This window comes from Callithrix jacchus, chromosome 4 (assembly GCF_049354715.1).
Source record: "Callithrix jacchus isolate 240 chromosome 4, calJac240_pri, whole genome shotgun sequence".
Classification (NCBI taxonomy): Eukaryota; Metazoa; Chordata; class Mammalia; order Primates; family Cebidae; genus Callithrix; species Callithrix jacchus.
In genome coordinates this window covers 127,599,079-127,617,980 of record NC_133505.1, presented here as the reverse complement: position 1 = coordinate 127,617,980, position 18,902 = coordinate 127,599,079, and the positions used below count along the sequence as shown (strand labels likewise).

Sequence of the window (18,902 nt, the reverse complement as noted above, 5' to 3'; positions counted from 1 at the left end):
AATGATAAAGGTATGTTGCTGTCCATACCAGGTAAAAGTACTCTGTTTCTGACATTACACATTTGGCCAAGTCAGCAGTATCTTCCCAGCCATGGAGACTCTGTTAATTTACTCTTGTGATGTTTGCTTTTATCTTGATGTCTTTTGTTACATGTAATGAACAGATACACTGTTGTAAAGCTTAAGGAAACCTAAGAACATTGAGCAGATTGAGCAATACTTCCAGCTTCTCTGGTGTATATGGGAAGTTTGTTCCCTGAAGCAAATAGTGTGTATTATTTGTGTTTAGTATTTCAGAGGGTTTTGATAGCAGCCATAAAAACATATAGGTAGTTTTCTATTGCTGTGAGAAGGCTGTTGGAGAAATTTGGAAACTCTCTATTTACATCTTGTACTATGTTTTTTTCTTTCTAATGGGTATACATACAGTTCATAAATTGTGACCATTTTATTTATATATTTTAAGGATTTTTGTATTTCTTCACAGAAGGTTTAATTCACTTATTACAAGGGACAAGAGATGTAATGATGATAGGTTTCTGTGAAAATTATTTGTCTAAGACCATACTTATGTGTAGCACAAAATGCCTGATAGAAATGAAGACTTGGCCTTTGGTGCCTGGAGTGAGGTGAGAAAGTCAATAAACCTGACTCAAGGGAGGCAAGCCATTTGACTGAATATCACCTCAGGTGTACAAATGCTTTCCTAAACTTACTAAAAGAGCCTAGATCCCTCCCACCTTTAGCCACCTGCTGTGCCTCTAAAGCTCTGCTGTAAGCACACAAACTGTTATGTCTATCATCTTCAAAAAGCATCCTGTATCCTCAAGGTACTAGACTTTTGGAGCCTCTGCAAGACTTAAAATCATAATAGTGGATTTGCACACTGCTTATCATTATATGAAATAGGGAATAAAGGAACAGCCAGGAACTTCACTGTCTTTCCTTTGGTGTACAGAAACGGCTCTATCCTGATAAGAGTAACTTAATAAGGCCTACCCTAAAAGGATTGGTGTCTGGAATAGATAGAATCAGTCTATTTCTAACTGTATCCTAAGAGAGACACATACACAGAGGTGCTCTGGTGTATTTAAACTCTCTCTCTCTCTCTCTCTCTCACACACACACACACACACACACCACTCACACACTGTCTCTCCCTTTCTCTCTCTTTTCTGAAATTTCCATTTTAATATACTGTTAATATCTTTATATACATTTATTTTAAATGATTTTCGATACTTTTTTTATTAAAAAAATCTAAAAATATGCCATTAAAACTTGTAGCCATTTAGCTGTTAATTTGTATTTAACACAGATAATTGCTGACTTTTTTTCAGCCTGCTTTATATGTGAAATATATACCAGATTTTTTTTTGTAACTGGGATGTTTGGATTGGGGCCAACAAAAACAAAATCTGACAATTTGTTGCTTATAATTCTAATAATATGAATATTTTCAGACATGTTTTTCTGGTTATTTTGCTAGATTGGTAGAAATAAAACTTCTATTCACTTTGTAAACCTAGCCTTATATTATATTATGGTTAGGCAAAAAAATAAATTCTGTTACTCAAGTGCTGTTTCCTTCTATGTTTAGTCTAACTGCTAGCTTATACCAATATGCTGGTATAATTAATGAGCCATTAGTTCTGTTTATTAGATGATTACATAATTGAGTACCAATAGCATTAGCTGATATCAAGTCTTGCAGGAATCTTTATACATAATCATGAAAGTGTGCATTCTTTTATTAGTATTTTGAATTTGTTCATTTGTTGCCTATTTAGATTTTTTATCCATATAATATATACTTTTTCTTATTACCTACCCTAGCATAACACTTCAGCTTTTAATGAAATATTGCAAATATAAATATTTGATAAAATATAAACATACAGCTTACCGAATTGTCGTGAAATAAATACTCATGAAATCTCAATCAGGTAGACAGAGAATCTGCAAGTACTATTTGCATTTGTTGGTTATGACTCCTTTCCTTCCCTCTAATGGTAACTATTATTTTGACTTTCACATGATGTTTGCTTTTTTTGGTTTACTTATATATTTTTACTACCTAGTCATGTATTCCTAGATAGTGTATATATTTTTGGATCTTTGCATTTGTATGTCATTGTTGTACACATTTTGGGGGTACATATGATATTTTGATCCGTATATACAATGTGTAGTAATCAAATTAGAGTAATTGTGAACCACCATTTTACTCTCTGCTTCCATGAAATCTAATATTTACTCCTACATGTGAGTAAGAACGTGTGATATTTGTCTTTTTGTGCCTGTTTTATTTCACTTAACATAATGATGTCCAGTTTCATCCATGTTGTTGCAGATTATAGGATTGCATTCTTTTTTATGGCTGAATGATATTCCATTTTGCATATGTATCAAATTTTCTTTACTTATTTGTTGATTGACACTTAGGCTGATTCCATATCTTGGCTACTGTGAATAGTACTGAAGTAAACATGGAAGTGCAGATATCGCTTTAATATACTGATTTCCTCTTCTTTGGTTATATACCCAGCAGTGGGATTGCTGAATCATATGTTTATTAGTCTGTTCTCACACTGCTACAAAGAAATATCTGAGACTGGGTAATTCATAAAGAAAAGAGATTTAATTGGCTTAAGGTTCTGCAGGCTGTACAGAAAGCATGGTTGAGGAGGCCTCAGGAAATTTACAATCATGTTGGAAGTCAAAGGGGGAAGCAGCCACATCTTAAATGGCTGGAGTAGGGGGAGGAGAGAGAGAAAGAGAAAGGCGAGGTGCCACACTCTTTTAAACAACTAGATCTCAGGAAAACTCACTATGACAGGAATAGCAGAGGGAGGAATCTGCCCCTGTGATCCAATCACCTCCCACCAGGCTCTCCTCCTAAAATGAGGATTACAATTTGACATGAGATTTGGGTGGGGACACAGATTCAAACCATATCAATATGGTAGTTACATTTTTAGTTTTTTGAGGAACCTCTACCCTCATCTCCCTAATGGCTGTACTACTTTGCATTCCCACCAACAGTGTATGAATGCTTCCCTTTCTCTGCATCCTCACCAGCATTTGTTATTTTTTGTCTTTTTGATAATACCCATTCTAACTGGAGTGAAATGTTACCTTGTTTGGGTTTTGAGATGTATTTCCCTGGTGATTGTTGATGTTAAGCATTTTTTTCATATACTTCCTGGCCATTTGCATGTCTTCTTTTGAGAAATATGTTTATATCCTTTGCCCATTTTTATATTGAATTATTATTATTATCTTTATTTGTTACCGAGTTTTTTGAGTTCCTTGTATAGTCTGCTTATTAAACTTCTGTTGGATGGATAGTTTACAAATATTTTCTCACATTCTACAGGTTGTCTCTTTGTTCATTGTTTTCTTTGCTGTACAGAAGCTTTTTAGCTTAATGTAATTTCATTTTTCTATGATAGCTTAGTCACCTTTGCTTTTGAGGGCTGATCCAAAAAAATCTTTCCATGGACCAATGTCCCACAGTGTTTCCCCAGTGTTTTCTTTTCATAGTTTTATAGTTTCAGGTCGTACATTTAGGTCTTTAATCCATTTTATTTTTGCATATGGTGAAAGATCTAGTTTTATTCTTCTGCATATGAATATTCGGTTTTCCCAGGACCATTTATTAAAGAGAGTGTTTCTTCATCACTGTATGTTCTTGGAAACTTTGTCAAAAAGGAGTTGGCTTTTAATTTTGTTACTTTTTGAGATTCATTATAATTACCTTAGCTTTGTAATAAGTTAAAATAACTAATAGAGCAATTATTTTTGCTTCAGTCTTTTCAAAAATATTTTAGCTGTTTTTAGTTCCTTTCTTTCCATATAAATTCCAGAACCAGCTTGTCACATAAACTAACTCACTGAGATTTTAATTATCATTACATTGAGTCTATAGATCAATGGTGGATGAATTGACATCTGTATAATACCATTTTCCAACCTGTAAACATGGCATATATCTCTGTTTAATTAGATGTTCTTTAATTACTCTTTTTAAAATTTTATGGTTTTCTATGTAGAGGTCTCATATTTTTTGTGGATTCAATTTTTTTTTTTAGGTTGATAGTATGTTCCTCAGTGTATACTACATCATGTGACAGTATCAGTGAGCAGTTAAGAGCATGGACACTGGAACCACATTGCAAGATTGATGTTAGTTAGGAAAGGTCCTTAACCTCTCTGTGCCTCTGTTTCTTTTATATATGGACACAAAAACTATGTTTCTTACCAAGTTATCATGACACTAAATACATTACAACTCTCCCAAATTCACAACATGGGAAGCACCTGATAAGTAGTGATAAATATCCATTAGATTCTTTTAGATTATTAGTAGAGGTATTTTATTAAATTCTGTGCAAATATTTTATACTTTTATTAAATTATTATATTATATTTATTTACATTTATAAATAAATTAGGGGAGAATGCATATCTTTAAAATATTTAGCATTCTCATCCTGGTAGGTACCGTGTCTCTATTTATTGAGCTCTTCACATTTTTCAGTCATACATTGTAGCTTTTTTCATATAGGTCCTGTCCTTTGTTAATTATCTATTATGTTATATCATCTGTTATTATCATCTGTTTTATTATCATCTGTTATATTTTTCACTCTTGCTATTGGGATCTCTTTTTTCACAATAATGTTTTATTGGTTATTGCTGGTATGTTATAAGTAAGTTTATTAGGGTTTTATTTTTGGTACTTTTTTTTTACAGGCCACTTACGTAATTTTCACACACATACGTGTGTGTGTGTGTATGTGTGTATGTATGTATGTATGTGTGTGTATATATCCACTCTGTCATTACTAGTTGTTTTTTCTTTTTCAACCAACTAGAAGCATTATACTTTTAGTAGCTTAGTTGTTAAAGTTGGAGTTTATATTATTTTTTATAGCTGTATTAAAAAATTACTATAAACTTTGTGACTTAAAGAAACACACAAATATTATCTCAGTTTTTGTCTAGACATACCTTCGCTGCTTCCTCTGTTCACAGTCTCACAAGGGTGAAATCAAGATGTTGGCTGTGGCTGTGGTCTCACGTGAAACTCAAGAAAGATCTGCTTCCTAACTCATACAGACTATTGGCTGAGTTTAATTTCTTACAGGTTTGGGATTGACGGCCTTCTTTTCTTGCTCGCTAAAGGCTGGAGGTCCTTTCTTGCACCTATATATTAAAGATTGCCCTCAACTAGCACAGGAGACACCCCAACAAAAGGGCACTACAGTCTTATGGAATGTAATCTTGTAATCACATACATATAGACACCTCCTTGGTACCACCTTTACCATACTCCATAGGTTAGAGACATATCATAGGACCCACCTACACTCAAGAGAAGGGGATCACAGAAGAACATGAGCACCAGGAGGTGGGGATCTTGGGGCTACCCTAAGAATCTGAACAATGCAGAGCCATTCTTTCAGTCTAGAAATCCTGACAGTACCCTGTTTTAAGCTACTGTCTTATGTAAATTATTACTATAGCTTTTTAACTGGTTTCTCTTTGTCTATTCCTGCCTAATTTTAGCCTATTACATGCATAGCAACTGGAGTGATCCCATTAAAATACAAAACAGGTAATCTCAGTCCTTTACTCACAAAGTTTTTCATATCATTAGTATGAAACCATCCCCAGTGATTTCTCATGTCACCATAAAAAAATCCAGAGTCATCACAATGGATGACTATGTGATCTGGACCCCTAGTGATGTGGTTTTGCTCTGTGTCCCCACCCAAATCTCATGTCAAGTGTGGGGCCAGGCAGAGATAATCGAATCATGGGCGCAATTCCCCCCATACTATTCTCAAGATAGTGAGTTCTCATGAAATCTGATTTTTTGTTTGTTTGTTTTGTTTTGTTTTGTTATTTTGAGATGGAGTCTTACTCTGTCACTCAGGCTGGAGTGCAGTGTCATGATCTCAGCTCACTGCAACCTCAGCCTCCCAGGTTCAAGGTATTCTCCTGCCTTAGCCTCCCGAGTGGCTGGGACTACAGGCATGTGCCATCACACCCGGCTAATTAGTTTTGTGATTTTTTTTTTTTTTTAGTAGACACAGGGTTTCACCATATTGGCCAGGCTGCTCTTGAACTCCTGATCTTGTGTTCTTCCCACCTCAGCCTCCCAAAGTGCTGAGATTACAGGCATGAGCCACCATGCCTGGCTGAGATCTGAAGGTTTTATAAGCATCTGGCATTTCCCCTGCTGGCACTTCTTCCCTTGCCTTCTGCCATGTAGGATGTTCCTTCCACCTTCTGCCATGATTTTGAGGCCTCCCAAAGCATGTGGACTGTGAGTCCATTAAATCTCTTTCCTTTATAAATTACCCAGTCTTGGATATGTCTTTACCAGCAGTGTGAAAATGGGCTAATACACCTACCTAATATTGTTTTGACCTCATCTCCTTAATATAAATTGTGAGTATCCCTTATCTGAAATGCTTGGGATCAGAAGTGTTTCAGATTTCATATTTTGAAATACTTGCATATACATAGTTTGATATCTTGGGGCTAGAGTCCAAGTCTAAATATGAAATACATTTATGTTTCGTATAAACCTTATACACAAAGCCTGAAGGTAATTTTATATCTTAAAATTATTTTGTACATGAAACAAAGTTTGTGTACATTGAACTATTAGAAAGCAAATGTATCACTATCTCAGCCACCAGTGTGGACAGTCTGTGGTTGTCCGCTGTTACCATCTTCCCTAACTCAAAATTTGTATGCTACTGGATTAGTCCATTCTCACATTACTGTAAAGAAATACTTGAGATGGGTAATTTATAAAGAAAAGTGGTTTAATTGGTTTATGGTTCTGAAGACTATACAAGAACCATAGCAGCTTCTGCTTCTGGAGACGCCTCAAGAAGCATACAGTCATGTTGGAAGGCCAAGGGCAAGCAGGAGTCTTATATGGCAGGAGCAAGAGCAAGAGAAAGAGCAAGAGGGGAAGTGCTACACATTTTTAAACAACCAGATCTCATGAGAACTCATGCACTATCACAAGAACTCACTATCACGAGAACAGCACCAAGGGGAAGGTGCTAACACATTTATGAGAAATTCAACCCCATGATCCACCCCCATCAGGCCCCACCTCCAACATTGTGGATCACAATTTGACATGAGATATGGACAGGGACACATATCCACACTGTAACAGCTACTTATAAGCAATCATTTCCTTACACTGATTCACACATTGTGTTTGACACTAAAAAATGTGACATACCACTTATACAGTAAAAAAATGACATATTCAGGGTAACTGGCAGCACAGTAGCATCACCAGAACACCTGCATTAGCTGTTAAACATAAAACTGCAGGCTTTTGGCCAGGCATGGTGATTCACACCTGTGATCCCAACAGTTTGGGAGGCTGAGGCGGGTGGACACAAGGTCAGGAGCTCGAGGTCATCCTGGTCAACATGGTGAAACCCTGTCTCTAGTAAAAATACAAAAATTAGCCAGGTGTGGTGGCATGCATCTGTAGTCCCAGCTACTCAGGAGGCTGAGGCAGGAGAATCACTTGAACCTGGAATACGGAGGTTGCAGTGAGCGGAGATTGCGCCACTGCTCTCCAGTCTGGTGACAGAGCGAGACTCTGTCTCAAAAACAAAACGAGACGAAACAAAAATACCAAATAAAGAAAAGTGCAGGCTTTCAGTCTCTATCTATGATGCTGTGTTTTGATTAAAAGGTTAGTATACACTGAACAGTAGGGATGCCAAGTAAACTGTGTGTTGTGTATTTTGACTGTGTTGTCGGTGACCCATCACTTGGTGTGGAATTGTCCACTTGTGGCATCATGTTGGTGCTCAAAACATTTTGGATTTTGGAGCATTTTGGATTTTGCGTTTTGAGATATTCAGCCTGTATTTCTCCCTTTCTTATTCTGCTTCAGCTATATTGGCCCCCTTACTGTTCAAACATGTTAGAAATTCTCTCACCTTAGATATTTGGCTGAAACTATTTGCTCTACCTGGAACATCTTTCCCCCAGATAGCTATATGGCTTGCTTCCTCATTACTTTTAGATCTTTCCTAAGGTGTCACCTTCTTAGTGAGCTCTTTCCTAACCACCTTATTTAAAACTACGTATAGTGATACATTTTTTCACTCCCTTTTTAAAACTCATTTTTCACTTTCTTGTTTTAGTTGTAACCATTATGTTTTCAATTTTCAATTTTGTTCATTTTCTGCTCCCATCCACTAGTGTTTTGAGTTCCGTAAGGACTGGGATTTTTGTGTGTATGTGTGTTTACTGGTAAATTTCCAACATTTAAAACAATAGTAGGCACTTAGTAGGTATTCAACCAATGTTTTCCTGAGTAAATAGAAATTTGTCATTAGGATACGGATTCACAAATTGTTTTATTGTCTTGAAACAATGAAATTCTATCTCCTTTTCCATAGCATGCCTCTTTATTTTATTCTTGTCTTTTTGTATTATCTTTAATTAGAACAATGTTAAAAAAAACATACTAGGCAGTTTTGCCTTCCTGGTGAACTTAAATGGAATGCTTTTTCTGTTTATGCTTTTAGCTCTTGTATTGAGATAGATTTGTTTTTTTTTTTTTTTTTAATCAAATTAAAGATGTAACCTTTCTTTAATTTATTCAGAATTTTTTGGAGGACAAGGAATAGAGTAGATGTCAAATCTTAAATCAAATAGCTTTTAAGCATCTGGTTTGATGACTATGAGGCTCTCTTCTGTTACATATTGATGACCTAAATTACATCAGGAGATACTTTGGGGTTTCTATGTATTCCATTTCCACTGTTGAAAACAGAGGATTAGACATTGCATCTTGGCTTATGCTCCTTATTTTTAAGAAATTTATTTTACTTTTATTTTTCTATTAGAGTTCTCTAGAGAGACAGAACCAATAGGACACATGCATATATAAAAGGGAGTTTATTAAGGAGTATTGACTCACACAGTCACAAGGTGAGGTCTCACAATAGGTCATCAGCAAGCAAGGAAGCCAGTTAGAGTCACAAAGCTGAAGAACTTGGCATCCAATGTTGGAGGGCAGGAAGCAACCAGCATGGGCGAAAGATGTAGGTCAGGAGACTAAACCAGTCTAGTCTTTATATGTTCTTCTGCTGGCTTTTATTCTGCTGCACTGGCAGCTGATTAGATTGTGCCCACCCAGATTGAGGGTGGGTCTGCCTTTCCCAGTCTACTGATTCAAATGTTAATCTTTTTTTGGCAGCACCCTCACAGACACACTCAGGAACAATACTTTGCATCCTTCAATACTGTCAAGTTGACACTTAATATTAGCCATCACAAGTCCACCCTTTGTCAATGTGAACCCATAAACATCTCCTGAAATCATACATAATCTTCAAATAAAGACAATACTAAGGTTATAATTATGCCTAACAATACAACTATCCTTCATACAACAGGAAACACACCCCAACCCAAATGCTATTACATAAAGTTAAAACACTTAAATGCTGATTTGAAGTCAATAACTCTATGTCACATGATAAAGGTGAAAGGAAATAAAATGAAGAAATTTTCTTAGTACAAGTATATACCTGCACATACATGTTTTTAATAAAATGAGGAAATACTTATGATAATTATAGTCCTCATTTCTGCAGCTGGTCACATGATCATAACTGGTATTGATTACTACCTTCTTCTACTATCCATTCTGTATTGCCTTTGCCTTCAGCAAGCACCTCAGCAGGTCATGGTTTTTTACCTGGCAGTGTGACCCAGACCTTCATTCCTGAAGGGTCTAGGCCATTAGTAGTCCTGTCTAGATTTGGCTGTTATAGTTTCCCATTGACCTTAATCACAGGGCTTGGTAATACTAAGGGACACCCTAATGGATCTCCTGTATTCCACACGTACTCTTCCTTACCCCCATTGTGATAAACTGATTTCATCTTGGTAGTCCAGGTCAGTCACCCTAGTCAACAGTTTATCTCCCTTCTTAGCCTATTGACTTAAAGGTAGGAAGAGCCCAAAATTTGCTGTATTAGTCTATTTTTACACTGCCGATAAAGACATACCTGAGACTGGGTAGTTTATAAAGAAAAAGATGTGTAATGGACTCACAGTTCCACGTGGGTGGGGAGGCCTCACAATCATCATAGAAGGTGAAAGGCACATCTTACATGGTGGCAGACAAGAGAGAATGAGAACCAAGTAAAAGGGTTTCCCCCTTATAAAATCATCAGCTCTCATGAGACTTACTCACTACCAAAAGAACAGTATAGGGGAAATTGCCCCCGTGATTTAGTTATCTTTCAGCAGGGCCCTCCCATAACATGTGGAAATTATGGGAGCTACAATTTGGGATGAGATTTGAGTGAGGACACAGCCAAATCTTATCAACTTTCTTTTTGAGAAATTTTTTCCTTTTTTTTTTTTTTTTCACATTATGGACAGCCATAATATCCTGACTCATTCTTTCCCTTTCCCAGCACCATTTGTCCTATTTTTACTTCCTTTGGCTACCCTTCAATTCATCTTGTGGTTAAAAATTTTTGTGATGTGCTGTTTTTTTCCCTCCTCTATGCTTTTCAGTTATTTCTAAGATGAGAAAGGGATATGACAGCATACGCCATCATCTTCTCACCAGAAGTCTAAGATGTCTTTCATTTTGCTTTCATCTATATTTTATTTAACAAAAATATTTTTATTTCTGTAAACTCTATGTATTATAGTTTTCTTTTCGTGAAAGATTAGAGAATATCTCTCTAAAATAATAATAGTGGGTCTTTACTTAGTTTTATATGCATTTAAATATTTTGGCCTCATTCTAGAGAGTGACACTGAATTGCTATCTTTGACTCTGAAAGGCATTTACCAAACTTTTTTCTCTTATGTGTACTTTTGTACAAGTAAAACATGCAGTTGTACCAAAACTCAAAGATCAACATAAAAATATACAGTAAGAGGGGAGGGACAGCAGGGGATGGGGACTTGGGGAGAGATAGCATGGGGAGAAATGCCAGATACAGGCAATGGGAAGGAAGGCAGCAAATCACACTGCCATGTATGTACCTGTGTAACAATCTTGCATGTTCTTCACATGTACCCCAAAACCTAAAATGCAATTTAAAAAATATGCAGTAAGAAGTAAATTCTCTGGCTGTCAGACCACCACTGCAGAGATAACAGGTCTTCCTACTTTCTTTTCTCTCCTGTGATAGATATTTTATGTAAAAACAAGTATACATTTATGTGTAATTCTTGTTTTTCTATTTTTCATTCAAATGCTAGTACTAGACATAATATTTTGTGCCTCTCCTTTTTCAATTAAGATACCTTAGAGATAGTTCTTTATTAAAATCATAAGCTACTGTGTCCTAATATTTGCAAAGTATACCTCTTAAAAATACCCCGGACATTTAAACATTTTTCTATGAATGGAGAGTGATTGATTGACTCATTGATTGCTATGTGGCCACTCTGCAATAAATATCCTTGTATGTAAGCCATTGTGTTCATATATCACCCTAAGATAAATCACTAGGTGTTATTGGAAGGTTGGTTTCTTTTTGGATCTCCTGTTTCCTCAAATGTCACCTTTCAGAGAGACTTTACCTCACTATCCCACTCTACCATAGCCCCCCAACGTTGTCATTATGTCATCTTTGTTTGAACAATTTTTAATCATAGAATTTTTAGACATATAAAAAAGTAGCGAATAGTATAATCTTTCATGTGCCCGTCATTCGTCTTTATTATTTATCATTATTTCGCTAGTCTTGTTTCCTCTCCCTCCCTCCACATATATTTTTTTCTTAAGTACTTTAAGGTAAATTTTAGATATGATGTTTTATATATAACACATTCAGTGTATATCTCTAATAAATAAGGAAATGTTTAAAAACAAAACAAAACAAGAAAAAAACCCTTCACCACTTTGCCACTGTTACAGCTAACAAAATTAACAGTGTTTCCCTGATCTCATCTCATACTACTCCCATATTTTCCTATATGATTTAAAAATGCCCTTTTAAAGTTTGCTTGAATTAAGATCAAAACAAAATCTTGACATTTGGTCCTTTTTTTTTTTTTTTTTTAACTTGTAAGAGTTTCTTTTCCCTCTGTTTTTTATGACTTTTTTTTTTCTTAAAAAATAATATATGTTATAATGTGTAGGATTCTCAAAACTCTGAATTTGGTTGGCTGTTTTCTCCTTACAATTTTTTTAAAATATGTTTTTGTAATACCTGTGTTTTCTGTAAACTGATAATAAGTAGTGTAGAATTGATTAGATTGAGGTTTAGCTTCCTGGGCAAGAATACTTCATAGACGGGGCAGCATGTATCCTCTTGCATTATAATAGGAGACACATGATTTCTGCTTGTAGCTTTTGATAATGTTAAGATAGATAAGTGGGCTTAGGTGTTCTCAGCTTGATCTGATAATTATAAAATTAATTAACATTTTCTGGATTGGCAGCAAAATGATGATTCTATAATAACTTTGGTAATTAACTGCTGAATAAAAAGTTACAGCAGTTTGGAGATTTTCTGGATTTGCTAATGTTCTCTGATGAATTTTTAAATTAAGTGGCAGTTGAGAAGAAAATTTACTATTTATGTAGATTTAGATACATTTTTAAAAATCTAGATTAGAAATTACCCATGGTCTTATAAAAGTACTCAGTAAGAACAACTTTTGAAGAGGAGATTACCATTCTAATTGATTAAAAATGTATTTGAAATAACTAAATGAACTAAATGACACTTTCTGTGGAATTTATATTTTGATGTACAGGTATTACTTTGAGACATCAAGGATGCAATTATGCTTTGGGGACATGTTTTACATAATCTACTTTTATTTTTCTTTTTTATATAGATTATTAAGTGTGATATGCTGTGATCTGGACACTCTTCTCCTATTAGAGGCTCAGTATCAAGTATCTGAAATGTTATTAAAGGCTCAAGAAGAAAATATTTTAGAGACTTCTGAGAGCCACAGGTAAAAATGAGTGATGAAAACACAAGAACAGCAGTTTTCTTTAGAGATATTTTGTTAAGACAGTAATTTTTGATAGTTTGTTTAATGTTTTTCTGCTCTCTAAATTCAATAGATTTTAATAACAGAGTATGAAGCAACTAAAGTGTAAATGTTACAGAAAGGTTATGATAGAAGTGTTTGGAGAGTGCTTGCTGAGTCCTGCTTTCAAAGTCTGCTGCTTTTGTCACATGTGGTGTGTGTGTATGGGAGGGGGGTGTATATAGGTAATACATAAAATTTTAGTTGAGACCTAATTTTATTAATGGTTCTATGAAACTGTATCACTTTTTAATATAGGTGCTAGTTTAAGATGACCCATTGAACAAAATTTTTTATTTTGTGCCCTTTGCAGAGGCACTCTTTACTCCATCCTGTTAATTGCATTAGTTCATAGTCATAAATTCTGATTTTTTCCAAAATGAGGTTATGGTAATATTCTGATAATTTTTTTTCATTAATAAATCACATTGCCATTACCTCAATTTGGCTGACTGTTGTCAAATACACATTCAATAGCTGGCATTGCCTTTATGTCTAATTAATTTAAAGAAAGAGTATGTCTGCATCCTAGCCAGGTCTTGGAAAATTATTATAGAGTGTATTACTTAATACTCTAGATTGTGTGGAAGGAAAATATTAACAGCTGCAGAGTATGGAGGATGCTCATAAGCAACATTTAGATTTAAATTTCAGGTACCAGGTCTAAAACTTAAGAAAACCTTGACTGAAAATACGATTGTTGAATTCACCATAGAAATAATGCATGTCAGAATGGCTATTATTTAAAAGTCAAAAAACAACAGATACTGGTGTGGTTGTGGAGAAAAAGGAATGTTTTTACACTTGTGGTCGTAGTATAAATTAGTTCAACCACTGTGGAGAACAGGGTGGTGATTCCTCGAAGACCTAAAGACAAATAGCATTTGAGCCAGTAATCTCATTACTGGGTATGTACCAAAGGAATATAAATCATTCTTTTATAAAGATACAGGCATGCTTATTTTCATTGCAGCACTATTCATAATAGCAAAGACATGGAATCTACCCAAATGCCCATCAGTGATAGAAAATGTGATACATACACACCGTGGAATACTATGCAGCCATAGAAAGGAAGGAGATCATATCCTTTGCAGGGACATGAATGGAGCTGGAGGCCATTATCCTCAGAAAACTAACACAGGATTAGAAAACCAAATACTCCATGTTCTCACTTATAAGTAGGAGCTGAATGATGAGAACATATAGACACATGGTAGGGAACAATACATACTGTGGCCTGATAGTGGGTGAAGGTGGAGAGGAAGGAGAGCATCAGAAAGAACAGCTCATGGATGCAGGCTTAATACCTAGGTGATGGGATGATCTGTGCAGCAAACCACCATGGCACATGTTTACCTATTTAACAAACCTCAACATCTGGCACATATATCCCAAACTTAAAAATATGTATAAATGTAGTAAAGAAAAAGAAAAATATTCATGAATATTTCTACCTTTTTTCTTTACAATCCAGAGACTTGATTTAAAAATTAACACATATTCAATCAAAGGGATGATAAAGGTGATACATTTATGTTTTTCAGGGACTTTATAATTGATGGCTTATCAGTAGAGAGAAATCATGTTCTTGTTAGAATAAATCTTGTTGGTGGGCCATTGGAACGGATTTTGCCTCCAAGAACGCTAGAACAGGTGAGTGTGCAGCAAAGAGAAGTGGGGTTTGTTTTTCTGACATATTTTTAAGCAAGATAGCCAACTCAAAGTGACCCTAAACTTTACCTCTCAAATGTGTGTATCACAGAGTTGAACTTAATTACTTGAGAATATTTAGTATGCAAATGAATACTTTCAAACTAAAATAATATTTTTGATGTCCAGGGGTCATGAATGCTAAAGTAGGGTAGGTATTGTTTGCATGTGTAGTGAAGTAGGTATTGCTTTATTAAAAAGTTGTCATTTTTCTTGTGTGTCTTTATTTTACTTTCAATGTCTTTCTCTTTCATTATATTTAACTTTTATTATTAAATATAATTTTTTAATTATATTGGCAATATTGAGTACCTCTCCTTCCATCAATATTCAAGTATGAGTTTCTCATGGAGGTTTGTCGTTTGTTTTCATTGTTGTTAAGAACATTCTTGCTTTGACTGTCACTCTTAGAAGGATACGATGGAAATGATTGACAGCACAAGAAAAAAGTTTTGTAGAAAAAAAGCCACAGGTATATTTTGAAGATTATCGTTTTCCTTTTATGAAAAAAAAAAGCAATTCTGCTTGCAACAAGTTACTGTATGTTTGTCGGCATTTCTGTTTAATTGTTTCTGTTATAGCTTGTTTTAATTATTACCCATTGGAATATTGAAGTATAACCAAATAGCTATTGGATAGTTGAGCAATAACTATAGAATTTATGAGCAAGAAAGACCAGTTTAAATTAATGATATTTCAGTTAGCTTTAAAATTTGGTATTATTTTAAACCGCCTCCTAAAGTCATCTGTCTCACTTCTTTTTTAGAATGATAATCCATATCCTTGGCCAATGTTTTCATCATATCCTTTGCCAAACTGCTATCTGTCAGACATTTCAAGAAATTCTGATATAGAACAAGGTAAACTATTTATCATCAAATGTCTTATTATTTTTAATGCTTTCATTATAATTTGGAAAAAAGAAAATATTAAGGAAGATGAATATTGACCACACTTAGCATATATACATGGATGCATTTATGCCTATTTCTTTGTATTTTTTTTCCTTCATGTATCTTACTAACTTGTGCAGTCATGTGCTCCATAATGACATTTGGTTAATGATGGATCAAGTATATAAAGGTAGTCTTATAAGATTATCATACTATTATTATTTTTGCTGTACTTTTAAAAATCTTTAAGTATGTTCAGATACACAAATGCCATTGTGCTACAGTTGCCTACAATATTCAGTACAGTAGCATGCTGTATAGGTTTCTAGTCTAGGAGCAATAAAGTCCTAGGATTGTGTAAGAGCACTCTACAGTGTTAACAGAGTGACAAAATTGCTTGAGGATACAATTCTCAAAATATATTCTCATTGTAAATCAGTGCATGACTATTTGTATGAGGATAAATCATTCTTATTTCTTGTAGCCAAGATGTAGCTGATCTGTCCAGTAGCAATGGCTGTTTGATTAAAAAACAGTAAAGATTTTTGATTTGTTGAATTAATTCTAGGTATAACTGCAGTGTGCTATACACAAGCCTTGTGTACCCAAAAACTGAAATTAGTGAAGATTATGATTCCTACCTCTGTTGAGTCATGAACTCTTACAGAATACATTTAAGTAATTAGATAATTGTAGAGTAGTATGATGTGATGGGAACTAAATAGAAAAATGTATACCCTGCTAGGATAGTACATAAGCAGGATACCCTTTCAAAGAAGGTTATGTATATAATGAGGCTTGTAGTTTAAATATGTATTTTCTGGTTACTAGAAGAGCTTTTTTTTTGGTGGAGGAAACAGCAGAGAGGCTAGAAGAAGCAAGCTATAGTCAGAGAAATGTGGGTAGTTGAATGATGTCTGAGATCTGGAATGTGAAAGTAAGAGTGACAGGAAGTAAGACTGAACATGTATGCCCAGCCGTAAGACCAGTAGACCTCAAATTCAGGTGTTTAGACATTATCTTATGAGCAGCTAAAATTCAGAGTTTTTAGGCTAGAGAATTATAGATAAAAGATGAATTTATGTGGCCCATCTGCAGGCTACCACTCTTAAACTCTACCTACTTAGTAGAAGCCCAGATTACAATACCAAAAATATTTTGCCAGTATGCAGTGCCTGTGAAGTTTTGTAAGGCAAAATTTCAGTCACAAATGAAGATTCTGTATGGAGTTATAGCACTCTGAAAGCACCCAGAAACAAAGCCAAATGACTGTACTCAACTTACCTCACAGTTAAAGGACCACCAGACCTCCACATGGTAATTCAAAAAGCCAGAGTGTCCTTTTACCTCCTAACAAATGCACTAATCCCCCAGCAATGATTCTTAACAAGACTGAAAGGACTGAACCAGTAACAACAGAATGGGAAAAAATTTTTGCAATCTACCCACCTGACAAAGGGCAAATATCCAGAATCTACAAAGAACTAAGACAGATTTACAGGAAAAAAACAAACTCATTTAAAAGTGGGTGAAGGACATGAACAGACACTTTTCAAAAGAAGACATATATGAGGCCAACAGACATATGAAAAAATGTTCATTATCACTGGTCATTAGAGAAATGCAAATCAAAACCACATTGAGATACCATCTCACTCCAGTCAGAATGGCGATCATTAAAAAATCTGGAGACAAAAGATGCTGGAGAGGATGTGGAGAAATAGGAACACTTTTACACTGTTGGTGGGAGTGTAAATTAGTTCACCCGTTGTGGAAGACAGTGTGGTGATTCCTCAAGGACCTAGAAATAGAAATTCCATTTGACCAAGCAATACCATTACTAGGTATATATCCAAAGGATTATAAATCATTCTCTTATAAAGACACATGCACATGTAGGTTTATTGCGGCAGTGTTTACAAACAGCTAAGACCTAGAATCAACCCAAATGCCAATCAGTAATAGACTGGACAAGGAAAACGTGGCACATGTACGTACACCGTGGAATACTATGCAGCCATAAAAAATGATGAGTTCATGTCCTTTTTAGGGAGATGAATGAATCTGGAAACCATTGTTCTCAGCAAACTGACACAAGAACAGAAAATCAAACACTGCACGTTCTCACTCATGGGTGGTGGTTGAACAGTGAGAACACATGGACACAGGGAGGCAGCATCACATACTGGGGTGTGTTGTAGGGGACTAGGAGAGGGACAGCAGTGGGTAGGGAGTTGGGGAGGGATAACACGGGGATAAATGCCAGATATAGGTGACAAGGGGATAGAGACAGCAAACTACATTGCCATGTATGTACCTGTGCAACAATCCTGCATGTTCTTCACATGTACCCCAGAACCTAAAGTGCAGTTAAAAAAAAAATCGAAAGGACTGAAATGACAGACCTAGGATTCAGAATTTGGCTGGTAAGGAAACTTTCAGATCCAGGAGAAAGTTGAAACTCAATCCCAGAAATCCAAGGAATCCAGTGCAGTGATCAAGGAGCTAAAAGAAAAAATAGCCATTTCAAGTAAGAACTAAACGGAACCTCTGGAATTGAATAATTCACTTTAAGTATTTCATAATTAGTCATAAAGCATAGTCAGAAGTATTAACAGCAGAATAGACCAAGCTGAGGAAAGAATCTCAAATCTTGAACACCGGTTCTTGAATCAACTAAGTCAGACACAAAGAAAAAAGAATTTTAAAAAATGACAAAACTTCCAAGAAATATAGGATTATGTACAGACAAAATCTGTGATTCATTGGCATTCTTGAGAGAGAAGGAGAAAGTGTAAGTAACTTGGAAAACATTTGAAGTCCATGAAAATTTCCCCAATCTTGCTAGACATGTAGACATAAGAATTCAAGAAATATGTAGATCACTTGCAAGCTACTGTACAAGACAACCATCCCCAGGCACATAGTCATCAGATTTACCAAGTTACTACAAAAGAAAAAAACTTAAAGGCAACCAGAGAGAAAGGTCAGTTGACCTATAAAGGGAAACTCATTATTCTACCAAGAGATTTTACAGCAGAAACCTTAAAGCCAGAAGAGATTGGAGGCCTGTTTTCATCATTTTTAAGATAAAGAAATTTCAACCAAGAATTTCATATGCCATCAAACTCAGCTTCAGGGTAAAAGAGAAATAAAATCTTTCTCAGACAAGCAACTACTAAGGGTATTCATTTTTTTGATGAGTGG

The 18,902-nt window shown here is 35.2% G+C and overlaps 1 protein-coding gene across 8 annotated transcripts in view; it reads left to right on the top strand.

Moving 5' to 3' along the window:
* TBC1D32 (TBC1 domain family member 32) overlaps window positions 1–18,902 on the top strand; it is a 245,006-nt gene that overhangs the window by 155,114 nt on the left and 70,990 nt on the right. For all 8 annotated transcript variants that reach the window (XR_013534904.1, XM_078370769.1, XM_078370771.1 and 5 more), the window contains 3 exons: window positions 12,889–13,011; window positions 14,637–14,745; window positions 15,569–15,662. Coding sequence is in view for 7 of the 8 variants with exons in the window: in XM_078370769.1 (XP_078226895.1) it covers window positions 12,889–13,011; window positions 14,637–14,745; window positions 15,569–15,662 (326 nt within the window). In the remaining variant the exon portion in view is untranslated. The remainder of the gene's footprint in view (window positions 1–12,888; window positions 13,012–14,636; window positions 14,746–15,568; window positions 15,663–18,902) is intronic.